Source organism: Sodiomyces alcalophilus (genome assembly GCF_042370955.1).
Source record: "Sodiomyces alcalophilus JCM 7366 unplaced genomic scaffold ACRALscaffold_3, whole genome shotgun sequence".
NCBI classification, from domain to species: Eukaryota; Fungi; Ascomycota; class Sordariomycetes; order Glomerellales; family Plectosphaerellaceae; genus Sodiomyces; species Sodiomyces alcalophilus.
Window position 1 is genome coordinate 632,665 of NW_027263534.1, and position 25,395 is coordinate 658,059.

At 56.2% G+C, this 25,395-nt stretch overlaps 14 protein-coding genes across 14 annotated transcripts; 8 read left to right on the forward strand and 6 right to left on the reverse strand.

Annotated features, from left to right (window-relative positions):
- Positions 1 to 610: 610 nt before the first annotated feature.
- ACRALDRAFT_208611 (uncharacterized protein) lies at positions 611 to 2,685 on the reverse strand (the record flags this gene model as incomplete). The annotated part of the gene is made up of 15 exons (XM_071022475.1): positions 611 to 693; positions 735 to 895; positions 983 to 1,014; positions 1,051 to 1,094; positions 1,178 to 1,289; positions 1,324 to 1,503; positions 1,569 to 1,656; positions 1,699 to 1,869; positions 1,915 to 2,009; positions 2,090 to 2,188; positions 2,223 to 2,279; positions 2,333 to 2,362; positions 2,407 to 2,467; positions 2,541 to 2,561; positions 2,621 to 2,685. The coding sequence occupies 15 exons, from the start codon at positions 2,683 to 2,685 to the stop codon at positions 611 to 613; spliced, it is 1,299 nt and encodes a 432-aa protein (XP_070875730.1).
- A 76-nt stretch (positions 2,686 to 2,761) lies between these two features.
- ACRALDRAFT_1069464 (uncharacterized protein) lies at positions 2,762 to 3,488 on the forward strand (the record flags this gene model as incomplete). Its single annotated transcript, XM_071017674.1, has 2 exons — positions 2,762 to 3,034; positions 3,171 to 3,488. 2 exons carry the CDS (start codon positions 2,762 to 2,764, stop codon positions 3,486 to 3,488), a joined length of 591 nt encoding a protein of 196 aa, XP_070875731.1.
- Positions 3,489 to 3,862: 374 nt separating this feature from the next.
- Positions 3,863 to 5,262, reverse strand: ACRALDRAFT_2062825 (uncharacterized protein; the record flags this gene model as incomplete). The annotated part of the gene is made up of 2 exons (XM_071022008.1): positions 3,863 to 4,682; positions 4,823 to 5,262. Coding segments are annotated over 2 exons (1,260 nt in total), but the record flags the coding sequence as incomplete, so codon positions are not given.
- A 1,308-nt stretch (positions 5,263 to 6,570) lies between these two features.
- Positions 6,571 to 7,368, reverse strand: ACRALDRAFT_1069466 (uncharacterized protein; the record flags this gene model as incomplete). The annotated part of the gene is made up of 2 exons (XM_071017675.1): positions 6,571 to 6,785; positions 6,909 to 7,368. The coding sequence occupies 2 exons, from the start codon at positions 7,366 to 7,368 to the stop codon at positions 6,571 to 6,573; spliced, it is 675 nt and encodes a 224-aa protein (XP_070875733.1).
- Positions 7,369 to 7,616: 248 nt separating this feature from the next.
- On the forward strand, positions 7,617 to 8,670 carry ACRALDRAFT_1092858 (uncharacterized protein). The gene is made up of 2 exons (XM_071019634.1): positions 7,617 to 7,858; positions 7,926 to 8,670. The coding sequence occupies exons 1-2, from the start codon at positions 7,856 to 7,858 to the stop codon at positions 8,367 to 8,369; spliced, it is 447 nt and encodes a 148-aa protein (XP_070875734.1). The 5' UTR covers positions 7,617 to 7,855; the 3' UTR covers positions 8,370 to 8,670.
- ACRALDRAFT_208615 (uncharacterized protein) lies at positions 8,493 to 8,883 on the reverse strand (the record flags this gene model as incomplete). Its single annotated transcript, XM_071022477.1, has 4 exons — positions 8,493 to 8,582; positions 8,626 to 8,704; positions 8,736 to 8,775; positions 8,823 to 8,883. 4 exons carry the CDS (start codon positions 8,881 to 8,883, stop codon positions 8,493 to 8,495), a joined length of 270 nt encoding a protein of 89 aa, XP_070875735.1.
- On the forward strand, positions 8,881 to 10,862 carry ACRALDRAFT_1062405 (uncharacterized protein). The gene has a single exon (XM_071016602.1). It carries the CDS (start codon positions 8,942 to 8,944, stop codon positions 10,754 to 10,756), a length of 1,815 nt encoding a protein of 604 aa, XP_070875736.1. The 5' UTR covers positions 8,881 to 8,941; the 3' UTR covers positions 10,757 to 10,862.
- On the forward strand, positions 10,830 to 11,310 carry ACRALDRAFT_208617 (uncharacterized protein; the record flags this gene model as incomplete). Its single annotated transcript, XM_071022478.1, has 3 exons — positions 10,830 to 10,856; positions 11,113 to 11,177; positions 11,202 to 11,310. 3 exons carry the CDS (start codon positions 10,830 to 10,832, stop codon positions 11,308 to 11,310), a joined length of 201 nt encoding a protein of 66 aa, XP_070875737.1.
- Positions 11,311 to 12,229: 919 nt separating this feature from the next.
- On the reverse strand, positions 12,230 to 13,984 carry ACRALDRAFT_2041333 (uncharacterized protein; the record flags this gene model as incomplete). Its single annotated transcript, XM_071021140.1, has 2 exons — positions 12,230 to 12,856; positions 12,971 to 13,984. 2 exons carry the CDS (start codon positions 13,982 to 13,984, stop codon positions 12,230 to 12,232), a joined length of 1,641 nt encoding a protein of 546 aa, XP_070875738.1.
- A 614-nt stretch (positions 13,985 to 14,598) lies between these two features.
- Positions 14,599 to 16,392, forward strand: ACRALDRAFT_1062407 (uncharacterized protein). Its single transcript, XM_071016603.1, has one exon. It carries the CDS (start codon positions 15,116 to 15,118, stop codon positions 16,061 to 16,063), a length of 948 nt encoding a protein of 315 aa, XP_070875739.1. The 5' UTR covers positions 14,599 to 15,115; the 3' UTR covers positions 16,064 to 16,392.
- A 321-nt stretch (positions 16,393 to 16,713) lies between these two features.
- On the forward strand, positions 16,714 to 17,586 carry ACRALDRAFT_2102138 (uncharacterized protein; the record flags this gene model as incomplete). The annotated part of the gene is made up of 2 exons (XM_071023089.1): positions 16,714 to 17,006; positions 17,070 to 17,586. The coding sequence occupies 2 exons, from the start codon at positions 16,714 to 16,716 to the stop codon at positions 17,584 to 17,586; spliced, it is 810 nt and encodes a 269-aa protein (XP_070875740.1).
- Positions 17,587 to 17,837: 251 nt separating this feature from the next.
- Positions 17,838 to 19,404, reverse strand: ACRALDRAFT_2102804 (uncharacterized protein; the record flags this gene model as incomplete). Its single annotated transcript, XM_071023113.1, has 2 exons — positions 17,838 to 19,160; positions 19,255 to 19,404. The coding sequence occupies 2 exons, from the start codon at positions 19,402 to 19,404 to the stop codon at positions 17,838 to 17,840; spliced, it is 1,473 nt and encodes a 490-aa protein (XP_070875741.1).
- A 595-nt stretch (positions 19,405 to 19,999) lies between these two features.
- Positions 20,000 to 21,452, forward strand: ACRALDRAFT_2041337 (uncharacterized protein; the record flags this gene model as incomplete). The annotated part of the gene is made up of 4 exons (XM_071021141.1): positions 20,000 to 20,102; positions 20,200 to 20,300; positions 20,377 to 20,504; positions 20,558 to 21,452. 4 exons carry the CDS (start codon positions 20,000 to 20,002, stop codon positions 21,450 to 21,452), a joined length of 1,227 nt encoding a protein of 408 aa, XP_070875742.1.
- Positions 21,453 to 22,350: 898 nt separating this feature from the next.
- On the forward strand, positions 22,351 to 22,653 carry ACRALDRAFT_2026736 (uncharacterized protein; the record flags this gene model as incomplete). Its single annotated transcript, XM_071020411.1, has 1 exon — positions 22,351 to 22,653. One exon carries the CDS (start codon positions 22,351 to 22,353, stop codon positions 22,651 to 22,653), a length of 303 nt encoding a protein of 100 aa, XP_070875743.1.
- Between the last annotated feature and the right edge of the window lie 2,742 nt (positions 22,654 to 25,395).

Consider the following 25,395-nt stretch of genomic DNA (forward strand, 5'->3'; position numbering starts at 1 on the left):
TGTCCAAAATTGCCAACGTTCACTCCCTGCCTTACCTATACATGAGTTACGAAGTACAGCGCACGAAGCAGTTGGTCGTCGTACCAAAAACGGGTACTGGAGAATGCAACAAACTAATTGTTTCGTACCGCACTTTATAGTATCTCGACCACTTCTACCAACTACTTTAACCTACGAACAACAGAATAGGTAGAGGGGGAGATGCACTATGGTGCTGCTGTGCTGTTATATGGTTCGTCTAAGACCCGGGGTGTGTGTACGGAGCACTTGGTGGTGCGCATACCTAGGTACGTGGTACAACGTACACTTACGATAAACGTTGTAATATGGTAACCGCCGCGAGGCCTCGCTTAGCTTCTTAGCCGGACCGAGTACCGGTCCCCTGCTTACAACAAGTCTTTATTACTTCTCTAACCGTATAGAGTGATAGACGACGCCAAGTCATATAAGATATCAGGTACCTTTTATGTACCGTATGTACATATATAATCAAAAATCTTTTCTGAATTTCGTAGGATAGGTACTTAGCCGCGGCTGATTGGTCGCATACAACGTACGAAGTAGTACGACGATATTTACCAACTGACAAAGGGCTAAGGAATACAGCGGGTCAAGGAACAAGCGTTTGACGCGCCTTGTACAATTTGGTATGCGTGTAGTACGGAGTCTGGGGCAGACGCACGGTAGTCGAATCTACCGTTCCCGAACGGGTTATAAAGCGGTGTTATATCCACCCAGGCTCTGGTTGGACCCCACTTCACAGCATGTTGACTTGAGCAAACCAGCATGATAAGGACGTGTGGTCCCGTCCCTCTCCCAACCCCAAAAAAACAAACAGGAGCGGAGTCGTGTCGCTTGTGTCGCCTTGAAGAGCGCGCCTTTCGACGCCCAGGGCCCTCGTGGCACCCCTTATCTTATAATTCCATCGCCGAGTCCTAGGGACCCGATGCATAGCGTCCATTGATCCCGGTGGCCTTTTCAACAGTTCATCGACTGCGCCAGTTCCCTCATCTCCTTTTTACTTGTTTCCTCTTCTTATTCTACCCCGACCAATGGCCATACTGTTGGGTCCGAGATGGTCATGTGTACATGCACTCATGTGTGTGTCTCGGCATGTCGGTACATATCTAGGTAATTATACACTACAACGTACGTTGTATGTACTTCGTAGACAGACGTCCACTTGGCGGCCGAGTCTGGCCATCCCAGTCTACTCGTAAAGTGCCAACTGTCCTTTGTTGAAAAGGCGTCGTCGCATCGGGAAAGGCGGCACACGTCGGGCGCTCGCGCTACCGACCACTAGCGGCAACGCCATAACCGAACGATACATCCCCCACCGTTGGAACTGCCGCTTTGGTGTACTCCGTACCTGTAGGTCTTGGTAGGTTGGTGGCTGGGAACTGGAGAATGCGGTTGGTGATCATCGCGTGCCGTTGCCCGCTGAGACGGTACCCGGGATGCGTGCCCCGTGTCCAGTTGCGTCGTCGCTTCGAGCCACACCACCTGGAACATTAGCCGGCACATTAGCCACATGTATGTACAACGTACGTACTCTACGTTGTACACACAGCGTACACTACCGTTGGATGTTGCTGGGAGACATCTCGTTTTTTTTTGGAACCGAGTTTGGTCGTTGGTCGTTTGTTGTTGGTCGGTCTGGGCCCCATCCACAAGTCCCTTCCATCAATATGTTAGCACAAAGAAGTGTTAGCCAGCGGTGGCGATGAAGAAGCGAATTGCCACCGCCGGGCATCCTTTCCCTGCATCTCAGCCCTCGGTATCGTTTTCGCTATTCGTGGAATCTCTCTCTGCTCATCGAACACCGACAGCTGACTTCGGTAACGGATTACCGTATTCGTAGTGTAGTCGCTGGGCGTCGAGTAGGGTTGTGTGCAAGCCACAATTGATCATGACAAGAAATAGCCCGGGGCTTGCCTGGCCACGTGGAAGACAAGGTGCTGGTGATGGATGAGATGGAGACTCGATGGCAATGAGATGGGCCAGACTAACTGTACTTGCACATGCATGGATTATGATCCTACCCGACCGGCGACCCCTAGATAGGCAAAGGAGCAAGTGGGCAGAGCACAAGATTAGGTACAACTACAACGTAATGCCGAAGGAGTGAGCGAGTGTAGAAGAAACTGACAGTGAAACGCAAAGTGGGCGATAGGTCGGTGGGTGCGGTCTCGACGATGTTGTTGTTGTAAATCCAGCGGAACCTGCTGCTTAGATGTAGGTGTCTGGTTTCGCTTCTCCAAAGCGGTCGAGGACAGCCTCTATGATCTTCTTGATGACTGGCAATATCCTATATCAAGGGTTACCATGTCACCAGGTTGAAGAGTCGCGGTTTGCTTTGTTTCTTGGTCCCGAAGTGTGGATAGGATTCAGACGCAATAACACCACGGTCCGATCATCCTCGATTACAATGTACAGGTATATACCGGACTCGTATCGTTCGTTTGCTCTGCAGTCTGCATGTCAAAGAATGGCCGAAACATTCCCATTCGCTGTTTGTTGTACGAAGTACGAAGTACTACCTAGAGATTGGAGCCTGATGACTCAGCCATGGGCAACAAGCGGGGTATCGTTTCAATCTGTGCGTGCCCCGCGATGCCACATTTTGAACCCCCTCCATCGACAAAGCCATCGACGAAGCCATCGACAAACTCGGAGCCACTCCATCCAGCTTTCCGCGGAAAGAGAACCAATATAACCTCAAAACTTCCACAACAAGAACATACCATCCTGTACCGCCACCATGCTCGAGACAGTCCCCCTTGAACTGATTCCGCCCACACACTCCGTCCACGTCGCGTTCTATCGCAACGTCCGCAACTCGGCAAAGCTACAATCACACCTCCTCGCCCGTAACGCGGATTTTGAATATGCCTTTGTCGATGCCTCGGTCGTGACCTCGCGCGTCCACCTTTTGTCGGCCGCTTTCAAGGCCCTCACGGCCCAGCTAGCCGGCTCTCTCAAGACGCCCAATGTGCACTCGGAACTGGTGGCCTCTCTGAGCCCTTCGCACAATGTATGTCACTATCCTGGGTACTCCCGGCGATATTTCTTTCTTTTTTCCCCTCTTTTCCCTTGGTCCCCTCCCCTACGACTTGGCATCGAAGATTGGCATAGACGATCAACAACTGACACAAGGTCGGAATGAGTAGATTGCGGACGCATACCGTCGCTTCGGCATTGGCCCCGATACGAAAGATCTACTAGTCGTCAAGATCACCTTCCCTACCGAAGCAGCCCCTACGCCGCTCTCACGCGAGCAGATCGAAAAACACCTGGAAGAGAACGTCGAGGGCACGCCTGCCGACTTTTCCGACGCGGCCATCGCGGAGGTTACTGACTGGGCCAAAGTGAAGAAATACTACAAGCTCAACGGGTTGCCGTGGCTCGACGCCATCAAGGATCAAGACGGGGCCAGGGAGCAGATGCATGGGCTTGTGCTGGGGGCTATGGCGCTGCGTGGTGTCTAGGTACTGCTGCGGGGGGTTTTGTCTTTTCAGAGCGGTCAGAGGCGAAAAACAGATATCTCGGAATCGTTGCGAAGTCTTGGGGTCCATGACACGTAGATCGGGTGCTCGAGGTAAGTAACATTATATTCGTTTTTTTTGGCTAAGCGTCTATCCTCTAACCATGCATAGTTGGACTAGACATGGGCGGGTTTAACATTCGCTTTCGCTCTCGCTCCTCCCCAACGCCAATAGACAGGACAAAGAGACAGAACAGCAACGAGATTAACGAGGAAGAACGAAAAAGAGAAGAAAAAGAAAGAAGAAAAAAAGAAGAAGAAAAAGGAAAGGAAACGAGAAACAGAGAAAATCACCACACCACGACATTACGACGTCCACCCGACAGCCTGCTTCGCCCTCCGCACCAGCTCAGCCCACATAGCATCCCTCCCCGCGCGCGTCCTCTGCACCGCATCTCGGTTCTCGTACGCCCGTCGGAGAAGGTACTTCATGCACTCGCCCGTGGAACCCCAGACGAGGTACTTGTACGTCTGCAGCGCCTTGCCCGGCCTACTCGCCGCCTTCCTCGCCGACACGAGCTCGCAGCTGATCTCGTCGGCCATACCCTGCAACTGGCCAAAGGCGACGTCGATCTTGGCCTCGCCGGCGTCGTGGATGGCCCGCGCGCGGCGCACCGATTCCGCATTATGCGAGGCCACCACCAGGCTCGCCTCGGGGAACGGCGCGTCCGCGCGCCCGTCTCGTCCGCCATGGCGAAACACGTCCCCCCACTGCCGCCGGAGCATGCTCTCCGTGATGGCGTCGTAGGCAGCGTCGGTATCGGCCTTGGTATCGTGGATGAGATGGCGCGGGTCGGATCCGAGGTAGGCGCCGCGCACGAGCTTGACGCCGAGGGTGAAGCCGGCGTCGCGCGCGGCTTCCAGGTGGCGCGCCAGCGTCGCGGGCACCGATTTCAGGTACGCCTGGTAGGTGCCGTAGATGACGGCGCGGCCGGGCTCGGTGTTGTACCTGCGCATGTAGGCGAGGGTCCAGTCGTCGATGCCGGGCTGCAGGGCGGCCTGTTCGGCGTCGAAGAGGAGGCGGACGCCGTGCTCGGCGGCGCAGGCGCACACGCGGTCAATGGCTTCGGCCAGAGCGGCGGGAGGCGGGAGGCGCTCCGAGAGAGAGTAGAGAGCCTGGCGACCAGCGCCGGTGAACCTGGATAGCGCGTTAGTATCGTGGAGTTGCGTGGGGAATGATAAACGATTGGTTACACACGCACACACACACACACTTCGCATGAAATGATAACAGTGAGAGTGAGGGAGAGTTCGGTGAGTGATTCCATGTCAACTTACTTCAAGGCGACAAAATCCCCCGGTTGAGCCAACTTGACGGTGGCTTCCGTCCCATCGACCCACTGCGCGATTTCGCTTGCGATGCCATGGGCCGCTTTGGGGTCGTTACCGCCCGAGACCAGGTCATGCGCCTGGGTTTCCGACAAGACGACCTCCTTTGCATAACCGAGGATGACGCCGGTGAAGCCAATGTCCTTGAGGCGGCGGATGGTCTGGCGGACCTCGTCGGGATGCTCGCCGGCGCAGAACTGGGCGTAGAAGGTCTTCTTGAGGAACCAGCGGAGGACGGGGTTATGGTCCGGGTTGAGGAGCGAGTTGGAGCTGTGGGCCAGGACGCTCATGAGGCGGAGGGACGGCGGTAGGAGGACGGGCGAGGAGGAGACGGTGGTGGTGAGGAGGGAGCGGACGATCATGGAGAGGGGGAGGAGGGAGAGCGGGGCGTGCGACGACAGCCCCTGGTGGTCGGGGGCCGGGCTCGGGGTGTTGGAGGGCGCATGGGGGTCGGCGAGGAGGCTGCTGTTGTTCTTGGAGGATGTGTGGATGGGGGTACTGGCCGGAGGGAGAGGACTTGCGGTCGGCGGCGCGACAGCGGTTACGGTGGCGGCATCTTCGAAGAATGGGTTCCTCTTAGGGGTCGAGATGGATCGATAGATGAGGGGGGAGAAGGCCGGTCTGGTGGTGCGACGATGATGGACGACGGCCGCCTCACATAGGAGGAGAGACGAGGAGGCCGTCCTGGATACCGTAATCGGGAGACGAAGCGTAGAGACGGATGCCATTAAGTTCTGGTTACCTGTCGTGATGTTGGGAAGAAAGCTGGGCAAGACGAGTGAAATCCGCAGTGGACATTGATGAAGAAGGAAGAGGAGGGGGAAGTGATCTAGTTGTATCTTAAAGTTTCATTACTTGACGATAAGCTACCACATGATGACCCAGCCATGTCCAAACCCTATATACCACGATACGTACCCGATAAGGTGGCGCCTTTGCCTTTGCCTTCACCTTCACGGTAGTGTAGGACGACAGATGGCATTGTCCATGGTCCATGCAATGCGGTGTGCCAATAAGTCCGGCTGCAGTTATCTCCGATTTCGCAGAGGCCAACGTCACCAACCCTTGTCTTTTGCATTACTCGGTAGGTTTTGGAGTTCCAGCCATCTCGTTTCGGTTGCTGGCTGCTGATAACGGTTCGACAATGTCCATTCGGTCAGTCACAGTCATAATTATCCCATGGTTCGATAGCGCCGCTCGTAATGATGGCGATGGCGTTAGCTAATAGTGTCGCTGATGGTGCTTATCAGGGCGTCACGTGAGACACGCAAAGCCGCAAGTAGCCGTTGGGGGGGCGAGTTCGGGGATGGGGAATGTGGGAATTCGTTCGAATGAGCTCGACACGAATCATGGGTCCGAGACAGTGACAAAGTGACCGGTGACACAATTCCACCGCCACTCTTTCCTTTTCTTTTGTCTTCTTCCCAATGCTTGACCTTGTCTTGGCAGGTCCTGTCTTTTGGACGGCGACATCGGAAGGAACCAGGCACGTGGTGAAAGGTCGCCGTCTCGATGCATTTCGATCTCAATGTCTTCCCCTTTGTTCTCCCGTCTTTGAAGGCCGGTTTTCGGCCGCATGGTACGTCCGGTTGGACGCGGGTTTGGAAGGACCTCGTGACCCATTGACAGCTCGAAGCACGGACCGGACAGACTGCGTCAGACACACGATGGATGCAGCACAGGGCTAGGCCCGTGTATCACACCGCCCTCTCATCCCTTTTATTCCAGGTCTGGTGATGCCCATCGTCAATGCTGGCGGCCGATTTGGATCCGAATTTTCGACGAAAGAATTCCACGTAGCCAATGCGTCGTCCACGAACCATGCCAACGAGGTCTTGCAGGCCACCGTAGACGAGTCCAAAGAGGAGGCCCTGTCTTGCTGTCCTAGCTGCGGTAGGAAGGGAGAAGCGGTCTAAAGGGCAATGTCAGCATTACAAAAGGAATGGTCGCCGTTTAAGATCACACGATGGAGACGAGCCGAGCGGGTGGGAAGGTAAAGGAGGGAATGTGAAGAATGGACTGCGCTCTCACTCACTCCACAAACTAAAACCACCTGCCACGGTCAAGCTGGCAAGAACGGTACTCAACAAATCGGTCGACCCACGACACCGGTCAATGGTGCTCTCGAGACTGAACGCCATGAGAGACCAGAAACCGACGCGGCCGCCCATTCGAAACCCCTCGCGCAGGCCGCCGTACATGGTGTGGTAGTTCTTGGACTTGTGGTAGAGATACCAGCCCGTCGTAGTCGTGGGCATCTTGTGGGCGTGCTCGGCCCGGAAGCGCAGCTGGGCGGTACGGCTGCCCTGGATGAGACCGAGGGTGTAGCCCGTGCCGAAGCCCATTAGGCCGGCGGCGGGAATGCGGACGGGCGTGGGCATGGAGAGTCGGGATTCGGAGGGAGGGCGGACAAGGTCCAGGGACTCGGCTATGGAGGGTGGTGTCGGGGGCGTCGGGGGCGTCGAGGACGCCGTCTGCATTGTGGTCGCGTCCATGCTGTCCTTCCTTCTGCAAGAAGAGAAGCGAAACCAATTAATCGAGGCTGGCCGACTGTGGAAGAGGTGAGCGACGGGCCATTGAGGGTTTCAGTAAAGGTTGATGTTGGCCGGAGATTCCTCGACGCTCGGCAGTATCCAAGTATGCGAGGTTTTGGGGATGCTTGTCCATGCCTTGATTTTGCTAAATCGTACACGGTGTCAGGTGACCACGCATTTCCTTCCTCTTGTTGGTGGAGTCTCGTTTTCAGGGTCCACTCTATTAACGTCCAATTATTCGTACCTAGACATCAACGCGCTTGATGAACGAACCCCTCTATCGATGCGTCGCACCTTGAAGTGCGCCTTTGTGCTGTACACTTCCTCCTGGTCATGCATTTTAAACCCCCTTACGAATAATACGCCATCGAGATTCCTGGATCCGCGAGCCACCACAAACTACAGCTGCTACCAAGTCTAATAGCGACCATCTATATACACTACCACCATGGTGCGTCCTTTTTGCCCGCCTTTCCACATATGATGGTATTGTCTCTTACTCATACATCATCCATTAGCCACGTCAACCAGACATGGACGATTCCACTTGGTCGATCCGCTTCAAGCACGGCGTCCACACCATCCTCCTGTTCGTCGATAGCATGAAGCCCTTCTCCGAGGCCACCACCACGCTTTTCGACATCTTACGCGAGCGCTACCCGGACGGCCTGACCCTCAACCACGCAGACGGTGCCCCTTCGACCAAACTGCCTCCTCCCGGCGCCGACATTTCGCGCGTTGCGTATGGCGTCCCCGTCAACCCCAACGACCTTTCCCAAGGATGGCGGGAGCTGCCTATAAAGCAGTCGGACCTTCCCTTGGACTCGCCCATGAAGAATAACAGCGTCGTCGCATTCGCTTTTGTTCCAGAGCATAGGGACGAGCTGGACGAGGTCGATTTTGTGGTGGATGTGCCCGTATTTGACGATGACTACGACGAGGACGAGGCGCAGGAGACGTAGAAGTGGAACACCGGGAGGTCATTGCTTCAGATTGTTTGCTGCTGCTATCGCCTACTCCGAGTGCTATAATGTACAACGGAAGGTTTGGGAAAGATGTTAGGAATAGGGAATATCGGCATTTGGTTACATGGACCGCGTCTGGTTCACGGCGGCGTTCAGGCAAGATTTGGGCGGGGTGTTTAGGTACTGCCGAGTGCAATGAGAGATGATGGGCTTTGATTCAGAGTCAATCTTTAAAGCCAGCTTTCTTGATGACATTCCAAGAGAGCGACTCGTTGATAGACTGATTCCGTTGATAGACTGATTCTTCAGCTGGACGGAAAGTATCCAAGTACCTGTATTTGGACATGTATAGATACATTGTACTCGTCCCGCAGGGGGTTCACCCGGACCCACAAATCACCCCCTTTTCAGGCACATGTGGCATTTGATTCGCAGGGTCTTAAATTCCACCATCTACACATCTCCGTCTTGGTCTCTGCTTCTCCCCCTCTTCATCACCCACATCGCACATTATTTCCCTTCACTTGGCTGGCCGTCCAACGACGCCGGTGCTGGATGCCGCCGCTTACATGTCCCTCGTGGCCATCCTACGCCATGGTCTCCGCCTCTTGCTCCCACTGGCGGTAGCCTCGACTCTCTATCTCTACCTCTATCCCGTATTTCTAGGATGCGCTTTTCCCCTTCCTGCGCCTCGGCCTCGCGACGGTGCCTCCCATAATACCACCGCCACCGGGATCCCCTCTGCTCCCTTTGGCGAGGTGACTGACAACTGGTCTGCCTTCTTCGAAGCGGCACGCCAGCACCTCCTCCCGCTGCCCGTACCGTCCCCCACCGATGCGCGTCCGGCCCCCTTCCGCCTGCTCGCCCTGGGAGACCCCCAGCTCGAAGGCGACACCTCCATTCCCAACCTGACCGGTCCCCGCCTGCCGCATCTCAGGAAAGTCGTCGAGCGCCTCACGTCCAAGTCGCCGCACGATTCCCTGAGCGATCATGTCCGTCAAGCCCTCCACGACTGGGTGGACTTTGTATTCCAAGACATCCCCTCCGAGATTCAATCGATCCGGAAACGCGTCGACCTCGTCGGCAACGACTTTTACCTCGCCCACATATACCGCACCGTCCACTGGTGGGCGAAGCCGACCCACGTCGCCGTCCTGGGCGACCTGGTGGGGAGCCAGTGGATCACCAACGACGAGTTTGCGCGCCGCGGCCGCCGCTACTGGGACCGCGTCTTCCGCGGCGCCGAGCGCGTCCCCGACCGCCTGGCCGCCTACCCGGCCATGGAGTACGAACTGTCCGCCTACCTGGACGACAAGGCCGACACCGCCCGCTGGTCGCGCCGCGTCATCAACGTGGCCGGGAACCACGACATTGGATACGCCGGCGACATCACCCGGGAACGCTTCGACCGCTTCGAGCGCGTCTTTGGCAAGGCCAACTACGAGCTGCGCTTCGAGCTGCCCGTCCGCGACCCGGACGTCAACGCCACCCTCTTCGACGGCCACAACAACCTCGACTCGGAATACCTCGCCCCCGAACTCCGCGTCGTGGTCCTCAACTCGATGAACCTCGACACCCCGGCCTCCGACACCGAGCTGCAGGATGCGACCTACGCCTTTGTCAACGACGTCATTCGCACCTCCTCGGCCGTCGAGTTTGCCGGCACCTTTACCCTCGTCCTGACCCATATCCCCCTCCACAAGCCCGAGGGCGTCTGCGTAGACGCGCCGTACTTCTCCTTCCACCCTGGCAAGTCGGGCCGCGGCGGGGGCGTCAAGGAGCAGAACCAGCTCTCCGCCGACGCGAGCAAGGGGTTCCTGGAGGGCATCTTCGGCATGAGCGGCGACCCGCACGCCCGTGGCCGAGGCATGGGCCGTCCCGGCGTCATCCTCAACGGCCACGACCACGAGGGCTGCGACTCGTACCACTTTATCCGCCAGGAAGAAGAGAACGGGAACCGCGTCTGGGAGTCGGCGCGCTGGGCCGACGCCCTGGGGAACGGCACCGTCGGCCAGGAGGGCGTGCCGGGTATCCGGGAGATCACGGTGCGCAGCATGATGGGCGATTACGGCGGGAATGCCGGCCTGCTGAGCGCTTGGTTTGACGAGGAGACGTGGAGCTGGAAGTTTGAGTACGCCACGTGCGCGCTGGGGAAGCAGCACTTTTGGTGGGTCGTTCACATTCTGGACCTCGTCACCGTGGTTGTGGCCATTGCCTATGCCGCATTGGCCAGGCTGGCCGGTGGGCAGGGGGCTGAGGGAAGTGGTCAGGGTGGTTCCCGTTCTGTGACCGAGTCTGGAGCCGCCAGCCTCGACGGACCAACAACACCCCACGGCAAGCCCGCTTTCGTTAAAAGGGAGGTCGGGTTGACAGAGACGCCGTAGCGTTTGCTAGATGTATAGTAGACTGTATATGTAGACCTGTATAAAGAACAACATAGTAATATAGACGGCACGGATGCCCGATACCAAGCTGAAGGGCGTCGTCTTTCCGACAGAGGCAACTCATACATCTTCCCAGAACTACACAACACGAGTGTGGAACAGTGCTTCCTGCGGGCAGCCATTGACAATAGCAATGTACCGCCTCTCAGTCTTACATCCTGCATTGCTTGTTGCCCAATACCACCACCAACCCTCTTGAGGATTCCAGTGCTACAAGCAGCGTTGGATGACAACATGCGCGGCTATCCTTGGGTCTTGTATCCCGGAAGGACGGGTGTGACTGCACCAAGTTGCAGGCCATATTCCTGACGATAACAGCGTCGTGCCATGAGATACGTCGGGGGGATGCAGCGGCCCTCGTGTGAGAGTGTGGGTGTGACTTGAGGCTGTGCTTCTCAACGTGCTGCGTGCCATGTTACCTAGGTAACCAGGACTGTCGTGTCGACACATGTCCCGTTCTTCTGTACAACGGGAGGCCCAAGCGGAAGGGCTGAACGGGCGTATTAGATTCCCATATCACTCAGAGGGACGATGTGAAATGCTGAGGACTCGAGTGCGTCGAGCAAGACGTACGCATATTGTCATCTTGTCATAAAGGAGAATGAAGGTTTACTAGTCGTCGTATAAGAAGAATGATATACTAAGACTGCATGAAGTTTGTCGCCTTTGGTTGATCAAGATGTGTATCCCTCCCTGTTCCCAGACAGCATAACTCGAAGCCAGGGGGGAAGGGAGAAATGAGAGAGGCAGGTCAACCATGGATGAAGTGCACAGGAGACGGCAAATATTTTATATATATGCGACACCGCCCATCAAGCCCTCACTATAGCCCCTTTCCTCATCCATACGCCAGGGCAACTCGTGATGATCTCAAGTCTTGCCATCCATCTCTCTTCCCTTGCCAGAGGCCTGGATCAGAATATCCTCAACTCTCGCCGTCGGTCATAACGGGACGACAGCTCCCACCTCCTGAAATGCGATCCTCAACAAGGCGACTGCGATGATGGAGAAATTGGCCCGCCTCCCTGTGAAAGACGCACTGGACTAAGCCATTCCCTTAATCTAGGCCTGAGAAATAAGAGAACGGAAACCGAGAGCGGAGGCTTTACAGACCCTCCATGACTATCCACCTCCCCATAATCATGCGAATTCCTCAGAAGCATGGACAAATAAGAAATAATTGGCCTCTACAGTCAGCCTATTGTACAAAGGTTACCCCTAATAGTACACGCCCGCGTGGTTCGCGACGCCTCCTAATCTAAATGTGAGGCCGTGGCATCCCAAGGCCTTCCCGATGACCGACGTCCACCCTACAGCGCCGCCGCGCCTGTGTCATCCCACCACCTTATCGTAAGATTACTTGGCTTGTTTTGAGCAAGAGACCGAATGAGGTGCTCGAAACGGACAATGCGTTCAAGCCGTCTTCTCCCCAGACGGCTTGTCCTTGGGCGGGGCGAACCATCCGGCAAAAGAGCCCATCATGCCGCTCATGGCCTCCTGCTGCATCTTCTCCTGCATGGCCGCCTCCTCCTTGAGCCACTGCTCGCCGTTCTCGCGGATCACCCTCTCGAGCTCCATGTAGTTCTTCTGGCCGCGCTCCCGCGCAATGTCCTGCAACATCTTGCCCTGCGCGAACGCCTCGGCCGGGGTGAGCTCGCCGTCGGCGGGGGCCATCATGCTCATGTTGGACGGCTTGAGGCCCAGCAGGTTCCCCAGGAGGCCCATGCCGGACGGCGTCTTCTTCTTGCCCTTCTGGGCTTCCAGCTGCTTGTTGAACTCGGCCCGGGCGATGGCCTCGCGGCGCGCAAACTCGGTGGGGATGTGCTGCCCCTCGAACGACTTGAGCACCTTGCGCACGTCACCGTACTGCATCGTGTGGATGTATTCGAGGAAGGGGATGAGGCTGGGGAGCTCCTTGTCCTTGGGATCGCCCTTCCACTTGTCCAGGATGATGGCGTTCTCGGGATGGTCACGGACATGTTCGGCCTTGGTGTCGATGATGATGACCTTGGATAGATCGCGGTTGAGATACGAAAGGTCCTGCGTATAGGGTTAGGATATGGAATAAAACAAGATAATAAAACAAGACAGGCATAAATAGGAAGAATTAAGGGAAAAGAACCTGCGAATGAGACGCAAGAACAAATCACGCACCTTGATCACTTCACCGTCCTTGTACTTGGTGGCCTCGCGGAATAGCGGCCAGGTAATCAACCGGTAGGGATCAAGCTTGCGCATCAGAGGCTCACCCATGGCAAAAGGGACGGTGGTGAAAAGGACGAGCTCGTAGTACTGGCTGAGGTAGCGGAGGAAGTAGTCGACGCCGGGGCGTTTGGCTATCCTCCAACCGTGCTCGCGGGACCACTCGCTGTGCACCAGCATATCCTCCAAGCTGATGCAGAGGGTATAAGGCCGCTCGAACGACGGATCCGGGTCCGGGAGGAGCTTCTCAAACGCCGGTTCCTGGTAGTAGTTGAGGAACTCCTTCATCCGCGTCGACGCGCGGTTCCACCACAGCCCAATGCCCCATCCGTTGGGCACATCGGGATGCCGTTCCATCTCTTGCGGCGTACCCCAGTTGCGGCCGAGGTAGGCGACGCTGCCGGCGCCAAAGATGAGGAACGCGGCGAACATGCGGTTGGCGAGCTGCTGGCGTCTCCGCTCCGACGACGACACGTATGCCGAGTCGGGGAGCTCGCCCTTGCCTCGGCCCCCGCCGCCATGCGCGGCGCCTTCGTCTGCGATGGCCTGCAGAGCCGACCGGCCACTCTTGCCGGCCATCTCGTACTCGAGCGTCGAGGGGATGCCCTGGGTGAGGTCGGGGAGCGGGCCCGTCGGCGCCTCGGGTTCTGTCTCCTTTCCGCTGGCGGCGGCCGCCTCGCTGCTGGACTCTTTCGCGTTGGCGGCATCAGACTCGGGTGGGACGGTGCTGGTATCCTTGTCCTGGGGGGGTTGTGCTGCTGCGGATTCAGGCTGCGAGCCCGAAGGCTTGGCCTCGTCGACGCTTGGTTTCTGGTCTTTTGAAAGGTCGGGCTCGTTCTGCTTGGAATACGACCTGTTCCATGTCACGGAAGCGACAAGAGGTGATCTGGCGGCAGGTTGAGCGGCAAGGGCAGGGCGAAGCAACGCCGCCCGAAGGCGCGTCGCTCGGGCTGCCCTACACAGCATGGCGGATGGGATAATGTACAGTCGCCCTTGGGAACAAAGGGATATTCGAAAAGGACCAATGTCGCCGTATTTGCAATTAGGATGACAAAGAGGTTGCCAGGATCGTGTGAGCCATGTAACGGATGGGCAGGGTAGGTAATGTCGAGGCCAAGTCCGATGTCGTCTCCTTAGCTCGACTCCCGAAGAAGGCTCTGGAAATTTTTGAGGCCCCTGCAGGCTTGCAGGCGTCACTGGGCGCCGCTGTCCTCCGTTATCTGCCGAGAATCAGCCGACAATCGATAACTGTGGAGCCAACCGTATTGTACGGTAGTACATACAGCACATACGATTGGTACACGGCGTACCGTACTTCGCTTGGTACTGTACAAAGTACATGATTACGTCGTTTTCGTACCATTACTCACGTCGAAAGTGAGGTCATCTTCATGTTCTGGCCGGGCTGGGCCAATCACACCAAGGGCCTGTCGTGCTTAGTACCAGCTCACGTGCCGACTTTCGTTCGGATAGTCCCCACTCAATTCGATAGACGACTTGCCCCGCATTGAGTGGCTGCACATCCGGCGCCCCTGACACCACGTCGTAAACTCAAATACGGCTCTCCGTCCCCCTCCCCTCCCCTTCTCTATATAGGCTATTTGGGCATCTCTTCCTCCTCCTCTCTCTCTTCGTCCTACAACTCCTGGGAAACGTTACGCGATCACAATCCAGAACTCTCAACTCTATCAACGACAATTACCGCCACGATGGATACGCTGCGTGTTGTGTTCTAGAGGGTGGTCCCTTTTCGATTCTGAACTCGTCCAGTATCACTATGGGACCACCCTCTGTGATCCGTCGAGTCCTCCGAGACCCCGGACTTTCATACTCTGCGATTTGAACGTGAAAACAAAGTCGTTGCCCAACTACTTCGATTGAACTCGCGCTTGTCACGTCTTGTCGAGCCAGATTCATCCCGTGAAATATCTGCGATCAACTTATTATTCGCCACTTCCTAGGTCCAGTCCGCCACATAACCCAGCGTGTCGTCCGACGAAGTACCCTAGCCATTCACCCCCGACCCTCAACAAGTCACTTCGATAACTCGTTAATTTTATCTGGCCCCGTGCCTGCCGATCTACACTATACCGTACAATGGCGCGCCGCGTAAAGGTTTCGCGGGCCGTTGGCCCCGCCATGCTCCCGACGCCCGTGCCTTCGAACCAGGCCACCCCCCTCAGCTCGGCCTACCCCTCCACCTATGCGTCGGAAGCCGAGTTGGCCAGCGATGTGGAAAGCATCCCCATCGGAGCCCTCTCCCTGAATCCCTCCAAACCCAAGAAGAAGGAGAAGCCCTTCCCATTCATGTCGCTCCCCATCGAGCTGCGACTCAAAGTGTACGACTATCACTTTGCAAACACGACCGGTCAAGTCGTCGATCTCGATCCGGACAATCACAAAAAGATCTCGAGACTCTTTGCCCTGTTCAGGACGTGCCGTACCGTGTACACCGAGGCGTCGCATCACTTCTACAGCACCACGACGTTTCGCATCTTCCCCACCCACCCGGGCCGCTTCTTCAAGACCAAGAAACCCCTTCTCGCCCGTCTGAGTGCGTCCAAGCGGGCACAGCTGACCTCGCTCGAGCTCCGCCTGGGCCCCGGCTGGAACAAACCGCCCCGGGGCTGGGTCGTCAATCCGGCCCTGGGACTCGCCGACTGCGTCAACGTCCGGCGCCTCACCGTCTTTGTCGAATGCGACCCGGGCGATAACGTCTTCAAGGGGTTCCGTCGCGCGGACGGCTTCTACGAAACCTTTTCCAGGGACCTGCTCAGGGACGTGCTGGCCGAGCTGCCCCATGTCGAAGCAGTATACTACGACGCGTGGTCCAGCGTCAAAAAGACGGGAGCCATGATGCAGGGCCTCTTCGACGTCGTCTTGTCGAACAATCGAATGATCTGCTGGGGCCCGGAACGGGGATGGACCGGCGGCATCGATGACGACGAGGACCGCGACGCCTCGTCCAAGATTGTCAAGGTCCCGTCCGTCCGTCTTGATTCGGTTCCCTTTGAGCCATGGCAGGGCCAGCTGGTTGCGGCGTAGGGCTGTGCAACGGAAGAATGATGAGCCACGAACTTGTTTTTCTTGTCGAGTTTATTAGCAAAGGGCAACAATTCTCCTATTTTGGTCGGGTTTGCAGGAACTCTTTGGTCGTCTTATGATTACGAATTCCACTCTGCCCTCGTGTGGGCATTGAACCGGGTATCGCTTGGGATTCTTTGTATTGCTGGATGGGACATCCTTTGTACTAGCTCGGGACACTGAAGCTTTTGTCGTTTTACCAGAATTCATGGAATTATTTCTATTAGCGCAGGTCTAATTAACCAGGACAACTAATGCACTTGAGTTTATTTTGCGTATTCCAACCATCCAGGAGACGAACATGGCATTAAATAAGACTTGGATATCGACGGTCGTAGTCGTATGCCAGATCTTGGCTCGGAAGAGTCCGACGGTTCGGTGTCGGACTAAACTTTCACCGGTAATTCCAATTCGACCGGCTCTCCAACTGGTCGCAGCTGTCATTTACCCCCACCATCTCTGCTAGAGCTTCCAACGAAAAAAAGACGAGATTCGTCCTTGCCTTGCGCCCATTCCATCCCTACCATCACCTCCCAACAGTGCCCAAGGGCACACCGGAAACGACAACTCCTACCTCGCTCAATTCCAATTCACTCGCCCCACCGTCCACCATGGCTCTAGACACATCGACTTATTCGCTTGCGCTCCTGCGCGTAGACGGTCGCCGCTGGAACGAACTCCGCCGTCTCCACGCCCAGGTCCGCACGCAAGCCGCCGCCGACGGATCCAGCTACCTCGAAATGGGCCATACCAAGGTCATGTGCACCGTCACCGGGCCGGCGGAACCTCAGCAGCGGCGCGGCGCGATAGGATCGCAGCAGTCGCGCGACGCGGCCGTCACCGTCCACATTGTCATGGCGGGGTTCAGCTCGGTGGACAGGAAGAAGACGGCAAGAAACGACAAGTACGTATTCTCCTTTTCCTTCTTTTTTCCCTGCATCTCTCTCCCCCCGGCTAACGAACGCAGGCGAGTCGCGGAAATGGAAGCAACAATCAGCAAAACCTTCGCCTCGACCCTGCACACCCACCTCTTCCCGCACAGCCAGATCGCCATCTCCCTGCACGTGCTGAGCCAGGACGGCTCCCTCCTCGCCGCGCTCCTCAACGCCGCCTCGCTGGCCCTCGTCGACGCCGGCATCCCCATGTCCGACTACGTCGCCGCCTGCACCGCCGGGTCGACCTCGTCGCAGGGCGCCTCCGACGAGGCCGCCGATCCGCTGCTCGACCTGAACACCCAGGAGGAGCAGGAGCTGCCGTTCCTCACCGTGGGCACCCTGGGCGCCACCGACCGCGTCTCCGTGCTGGTGTGCGAGAGCCGCGTCCAGCTGGGCAGGATCGAGGGCCTCTTGGCCGTCGCCGTCGATGGCTGTAAGCAGATTAGGCAGAAGCTGGATGAGGTGGTCAAGGAGAAGGGCCGGAAGATGGTCACGGAGGGTGCGGTGGAAAAGGGCGTTAGCATGGATGATATTGAAATGACCACGTGAGCGCGTGCACCACCCCGGCTGGCTATACGTATCTGCATGCATGAGTGAGGCTTTGGGGGATGGGATGTGCGACGGTTTATACGAATGATACCCCGGTTCAGGCATGAAATGTACGAATATTGGATTCAGGTCCTTTCGTCTGCTGTTCTTTTTAACGATTGTTTTCCTCTCCTTCTTTTCCGTTCCACTCGCTAATTTACACATAATGACCAACCAGCCTAGTCTTGCTCCTGCTCCAATTTAAAATCCCTTTAGAGCTCGTCACGGTCGGTGGGCGTCTCCGAAGCATCTTCCTTGGCCACCTCGGTCGATTCCTCGGCAGGCGCCTCAGTCTCGGGCTCAGGCGCATCGGCCGTCGAGCCCTCTGTGGAAACCGGCTCCTCCGCCTCCTCCTTCACCTCCGGCTTGGGCTCCTCCTTGACCGGCTCGGGTTCGACGACAAGCTCGGCAGGAAGCTTGTGCTTGGTACCCTCGCTCATGCGGATGGCGTCGATCCAAGCTTCAATGTTGACCAAGTCATGCGCGCCCTCGTAATGCCTCCACCAGCCGCGCCGGGCGTTGACGGCTACGAGCTCAACGGGGGACTCGACTCCCAGGGCTTTGCGCACGGTCTCGGCGGCCGGGTTGACGGCGGGGACGGCGAAGAAGGGGAACAGGACACGCTTGCTTTGGGCGTACTTGAAGGCGAGTTCGGCAAGAGAAGTCAGAGCCTTGTCCGCCTCTTCATCGCCATCGGCCGGGACGAGGGCCAGGACGCAGGTGTGGGACTTGGGGGTCAGACACTCCTGCTGGAGCTTCTCAGCCTTATCGACGGTGGGGATAGCCGGGGCTCGGGGGGCGACGGGAGTGCTCGAGGTCGAGGCCGATTCGGTGGGCTCCTCCGGGGCAGCTTCGGGGGTCGCCTGCTCCTTGTCGGCCGACTTGGATTCCTTCTTTCCAGAAGATGACTTGGCCTTCTTCTCCCCCTTAACCGGAGGGTCGGGGTTCGGCTCGCCGAGCTGGGAAATGAAGGCAACCATGGCATCCTTCTTCAGTTCGCCGTCATACACGATGGGCTCCGCATCGCCGGGCGGCAGCAGGAGCAGCGTGGGGAATTTTTCGACGCCAAACTTCTCGACCACGGCCTTCTGGGTGTTTCGGACCTGGCCGACGGTGACGACACCGAGGAAATCGATGGTAATGCTCCGCAGCAGCGGGGACGTGGTTCCTTTCTCGGTGAAGAGGAGAGCCTTGGGGTTTTCGGCATTGTCAGAGAGGAAGCTGTCAACGTCCTTATCGGTGACGCGCTTGACATGGTTATTGATCTTGTCGACAACGGCGTCGACCATGGCCGAGGCTGTGCGGGCGCCCTGGTAGTCCTCTACGACGGGCTTTCCAGGCCTAGAGCCAGGGCGGACAATCTTGATAGTCGGAAAGCCCTTGATGCCCAGCTGACCGCAGAGGGGCTTGTTGGCATCGTCGTCGCAGTCGACGGCGGCGACCTTGGCGAGTCCTTTGAGACTCTTGGCGGCTTTTTCGTAGGCAGGCTTGAGGTTCTGGCAGTGGCCGCACCAAGGGGCGTAGAATTCGACAATCTATTCCATGGGGGGAGAGTGGCGGTTAGCGACGTTATTAGCGAGGGACGCAAAAGCGGCAGGGTGGTAGGGTAGAGATACGAATTGGACTTACCGAAGTGTAATTGGATTGAACAATTAGACGGTCATAGCTCTTAGCGTCCACCTGGAGGACCGGTGAGTTCTTAGTGTAGATGCCGGCAAGGGCGCCGGGGAGAGCTGCAAGGGCAACAAGGCCCGCGGCCCAGATGTTCTGGTGATGCATCGTGTATGTAAATGCCAGTCAAAAAGGTAGATGTCAATCAAAAGATGAGCAGTGGATTGAAGTGGAAAGACGAGGTGAAGAAAATGCCAGATATGGGTGGCTGCCACAAATATGTCGTTCGGGTAGTGGTGGTGAATGTCGAGATGTGGTGACGAGGAAAAAGGCCAGCGTGGTATGTTTGGTTAAGGAAGGTGTCGGAACCCCAAAGATACCAATAAACCGAAAGTGATGCTTGGTACGAAGTACAATGACGCGGGGCAATGCAGCACGAGTCCGTACAATGTACCCACGTACAAGCCTCTACTCCACACTAGCTTGAGCCACAGCCCAGTCTACGAAGTAGCCTTCAGGTTGACTTGTTTCTAGCACAGCCACACGGGGGTGGGGGAGAAAGGTCCCCTCTGTCGACATTGGCGACCAGTCGCGAATTCCCTGTTCCTGTTCCTGTTTCACCTCCCCAGCTTGCACCACTTACCACCAACCCATCCGTCTGCCCGACAACTACGAGAGAGAAGAGCAGCAGGTCAGACCTTCTGCAAAAAGGAGGAGGACCGAAAGCTTCCAACGACGAATATACCATCATCAGGAACCGATCATGGCCGAACCCATCCCCGCCAGTCTGCGCCAGGCAGACATCACTCGGTTCGTAAATCGCGCCAACCAGTTGCGCGAGGTGAAACCCGCAATTACTTACTGGTGTATGTTCTGTTTCTTCCTTGGATTCATATTTTCCCTTCCTAGAGTTTCGCACTCGTGGGGCTGTTCTAGCCATGCTAACTTCCCCTCCGAACATAGGCGAGTACTGGGTCGTCAATCAGATTCTCTCCAAGCAGTTGCACACCACGGACGAGGAGAGCCTCAATTATACTACAAACTTGATGGACCGCTTGGAGAAGGTATGTGACTGGGCTATTTTGGTCTATCGTCTGCACTCATTGGAGACGAGAAGCTGACTCATAATTCATGTGCTAGACAAAAGCCGAATACGCGACCGAGGAGGCCATTACAGATGATGCCGTTGGTCAGGCCGTCGTGGAAGAATTTGCTCAGCAAACTTTTGCCAGGGCTGAGAGGGTGCTCAAGGCAAACAGGGTGACAAGGTAGAGTTCAGTTGTCCGCCCATTCTTGCGATTCTTCGTCTAAACATCTCCAGGCAAACGGCCGACACGTTCGATGCCGCGGCGACTTTCTTCCAACTCCTGAACGTTTGGGGTCAGCCCGATATCGAAGCGCAGAAGAAGATCAAATACGCCAAGTGGAATGCAGCTCGCATACTCAAGGCCATCCGAGAAGGCAATGACCCCAACGAGTCGAATCCGAAGCAAGAAGAGCCCGAAGCGGATACCGACCTGCCCTCTCTCGACCCCAATGATCCTGATGCCCGGGTTCTCGACGGGTCAGGGCCGTCACGCGTAGTCACAGCCAAGACTGCCACGGTGGAGGACGACCCGGATAGCGAGTTTTACAAGAGGCAAGCCGCTTCCACCGCCTCCGCCAGCGTACCAACACCTCCGGTCGAGCCTCCCACCCAAGCCAGTCATAGCGTACCACGTCCGGGTGACCTCGGCATGCCCCCACCTCCGTCTCCCGGTTACTTCCCCCCTACCCAGCCGTTCGCCCCGTCTCCCGTGAGCCAAACTGCCGCAAGCGACATCAACCTACCCAGCGTTCCTTCGGCGCCGTCACCGGTCTCCAGCTCAGCTGGCCCGCTAAACTCCCCATGGAACCAATCTGCACCCCCGTCTTCCGGTGCGGCCATACCTCCTTCGACTCATTACCAAGCAGGGCCACAGCCACCGCCACCGCCACATGCTCCGTCTCAGCCACAGTTTCCGCCGCAAGCCCAGGCGGCCCCACCAGCGGTCCAACGCGCCCCGGTCACGGTGCCGGTTGCGGCTCCTCCCGAGGCGTCTTCGGCAGTCGAGGGGGACATACCCGGGGCTACCAAGCATGCGCGGTTTGCCATCTCGGCCCTCAATTTTGAGGATGTTCCAACTGCAGTCAAAGAGCTTCGTGCCGCGCTCGCGGCACTGGGTGCCCAACCATAGCCATTATCTGAGATATTGCTGGGGATCCAGAATTTAGTGGAGCGCGCCGGTTTCTACGACACGAGCACTTTTTTGTCTTTTGTTTGTGCGTCTTTTATAATGTTTGCCACGATTACTGCATGGTTTCTCCTAGGAGTAGGACTGGAAGAGAAAATGACTGAATGTCTAGCATTTCTTGCAAGCCGGGTTTCATGTTCCTGATTTATCTACCTGGTGTTTTTGCCATGTTGGAGAGCACAGAGTAGGGAGGGAACAAGCCAGGGGCACCGCGATGGCGGGTATATGGAACCGTCACGACAGGCGGATGCCTAGAGAACACAGGATTACAGCGACGTCACTTTTTAAATATCTTTAGCGAATCCCTTGGTGGCCCCTGGGACAGGTAAGGTTGTCCCACGTTCCCTATCCAGATTCGTCTGAATTTATACCCACTTGCTCGAGGTAGATTGGCGAGTGACCAGACGCGCCTCGGCACTTAAATCGTCGGCAGCTGGCCAGAATGGTCAAGTCGAGTCCGTCGACGGGCTACATCGAATGTTTTGCATGAACTGAACGAACCTTGATTCGACTTTTGTCAAGATGGAAGGAGATGAAGGTCCGGCAGATCTATAACTCGTCCAAACATCGGTGCTAGTGGCAAGCTACCTAACCAACAACACAACACGCTACTCACCAAGCCATGCCGACTCAAACTTCGAATCATATTTCTACACGACAAGGGTACAATGCGAGCAAAAGACCAGAATCGGATAACGCTTACCTACCCGAGATGGAACACTCCGGCATGTTCAACCATAAGACCGTGGCGGTACCTTGAGCTACAACACCAGAGCCATGTTTGCGCCGGTGGCCTACGTCTCCATCGCTCTATAACGTCGTCTAGCTCACCTGTCTCACCATGGCAGTTTTCAAGAAGCACAGTGGGTTCTACTTCTGGAGCTTCTGCGTCGTCACCTGGGGAGTCCCCGCTTATTCCATCGGCTTCCTTTTCCTGGGGCTCGGCGTCAACCCGGACGCCGTCAACGTCACGCGCAAGGGATGCGTTTCGGACGTCGAGGCTGCGGCTTATCCGGCCACTGCGGCACGTGATTGCAGACCCGGGCAGGAGCCGGCCCCTGAGGACGGTATAAGGGTGGTTTGGACCACGGAGGTCAATGTCGCACGAGATGACGACTTTGGGAGGCCGTACGACGGAGGGTAACGTGGGTGTCGAGGCGCTGGATAAAGACAGGCCCAGTTTGTCGCGTCGCTCATCAGGGTTAGGCATGACACGAATTCGGGGGATATAGATGCCCATTGAAGCGGCGATGATGATATATCCATCTTACTTCCATCTTATTTAGTTTTCGTATTTTATTTTAGCTGAGGTGTACCACGTTAAAACGTGTCGGTAGGGAGGTTGAATACCTACAAAATAACTTGCCAGTATAGGATACAAGAAAAGACGCACAGAAACGAGGACAGGACAAATGGGATGTGCGGGCCATCCAAACGAGTCGCCGAGGTAGCAGGTGAAAGATTCTGTCTTCTAATTCATCGGAGCAGGCCGACTAGTAGAAACATAGGTAGGAGGTAGTCTACGTTGTATGCTCGTTGTTATCCCCGATGCGGTCAGTATCAGACGGCATCTCGGCAAGCCACCCTGAAGGCCCAACGGCCGATGTCGCAGGGACCAAGCCTATGGATGGCACGACAGCGGCAATCTACACCCAAGATCCGATCAGACAAAGGAAAAGAAAAAAGAAAAGAAAGAAAAAAATTGGTTCATGTCGTAGCGTGGCGTGGCGGCATCGCAGGCGACCCGATCCCTGTTGGTTTGCAACAGTCTCATTCTATAGGTACGGAATGACGGCTGGCAGAACCAGGTAGACGTCTTTTTTTGGAGCTGTGATCCATGTTCTAGGCCATCCTTATTTGCTGGAGCCCTTTTACTCTCCGCGAACGATAACCTATGAGACCACGCGACATGCTGCAGCTGGGATAAGGGATCATAAGGGATCCTTCCTGAGCATCAAGATTCTCGGAATCCCGGGGACCGCTTTTTTCTTCTTTTTTGACTTTACTTCTTGGCCTCTCATTAGCGAGAGTGGATGTTGGTTGATGTAAGATTGCAACTCGTTTCCCCACAGGGTTCCAGGAACCCGGGATTGTCAATGCGACTCCAGAGGTCCGGTCCCTCGCTTTTAGGTCGCGGATCGCGCATTGTTCAGGGAGGGTTACCTGGCTTCTATGGTGGTTGGCAATTATTACGGTCGTCTTCTTCAAGTGCCTGCGTCTTGGGGGAACACAGAAATTGCCACGTCTGGTAGTGCACTATTCAAGCCATTCATTGGGCCGAAACGCCGCCAATAAATAATGTTGTGGCGTTGCTTCTTTTCTGCACATCTGGATCCTGGTTACCAACATTGGTGTCAGAAGCTTGACCTGCTTGGCTTCTTGGTCTACCTATTCCGTGGAGGGTGGGAGCTGGACGCGACGAGCGCTGGTTTTCCACCTATCCGAGTCGCCGTACTGAGTATTCCTATCACCGAGCTCCAACTCCCCGGTATCGGTGTTAAGCGAGAACGGAATGTTGTGAAGGTCCGAAGGAGTACATACAAAGTATGGGTCGAGTTTTCAATTTCATGACGAGGGCGAGGACATGGACTACAGAGTGCCTCCAGTAGTTGTCCTCGCCCCCAACCCTCACAACCCAGTTACCCTATGCAACCAGCTCCCGCCGTCAGGTGGTGGTAGAAAATCCCAAGGCGAGATGAGATGATCAGCCACGTTGTAACGCTTTGTCCCCCCCCCCTTCCGGCGGTCGGCCCGGAGACTCTCTTGGACCGCTCAAGCGCACTCTCATGACGGTTACACGAGAAGACCGCCCCCAAACGACAACCAACGAACTTTTTGTTTCTTTTGAATTGTTGACGGTGTATGTATGGTGTCGTAGGTTACATACATAGTCAACGCCGCATAGGCACGTCAATGAGGGTGGTCAGCAGGTCGGGAGTCATCACTGATTTCATATGTATTCTATACCTCTAAATTACAGAGTCTGTTAGGTTGTATTGACATCCAGCTAGGCAAGTCGTATCCATACCCATGTATAACGTACTTCCTCCCTCTCCATGTAGATCACGCAACGGGCGAATCCGAGCAACGCTTGGGACACACACAACCCAACACACCCAACCCAACGCGTGCATGCCCCAACTTCCCCCACAGAAGCACCGAGCGCTCGGCTGCCGCTGTCCATTTCGAGTTCAGATGTAACGCGGAGGAAGGCCGGTCCGAAGTCCAGACAGGAATGGCTTCGTTCTGGTTTCCGGAACCTACCTATAGCGATTGCCGCTCTACGTTGTACATGCGGAACACGTGAGCTGAGGTCTTAGCTCTATGCACCCCAGGCCTTGTAATGATACCGAGGCAAATTTTCAATGTCTATTGGTCCTCGGGGTCCCTGGCCTAGAAGGGTACCCTTACCGCCGCCGTTCCTTATTCCCCGCTCCCCGCTTCCCTCTGCTCACGGGACAAGGCGGACATCTGGGGCAACAGACCATGTTCTAGAGTTCTTGGTACCCAAGTCCAAGTTGTGCGGAATTTCATATTGTAACAAGAATAATTAAACCAACACTTTCATTCTTTCCAGCCAACGGATTTACAACTGGTTGTGGTAGAGTGGCAGCAGCGGGAAGCATGATGTTGTGTACCTTGTACGTTGTACTTATTCGTAGTGTATCGCACTAAGGCAAATTAAGGACGACTTTGACAGGCGTGGGGAAATGACTTGACGGATGTACGGCCCCATCACGCTTTCCCCCATTAAGCAGTCGCCCCTCCCTTTCTCAGAACCCCACTTAAGATCTGAGACCCAATTCGGGAAGACGCTATACGTTGTATCCGCATTTCCCCGGACCCTCCAACGAACCCCAACCCATTTTCTGGAGCTTGCACGAAC

Excerpts from the sequence above, each read along its gene's own strand:
- ACRALDRAFT_1062405 (XM_071016602.1), top strand. The coding sequence starts at position 8,942 with ATGTCCCTCGTGGCCATCCTACGCCATGGTCTCCGCCTCTTGCTCCCA.
- ACRALDRAFT_1062407 (XM_071016603.1), top strand. The coding sequence starts at position 15,116 with ATGGCGCGCCGCGTAAAGGTTTCGCGGGCCGTTGGCCCCGCCATGCTC.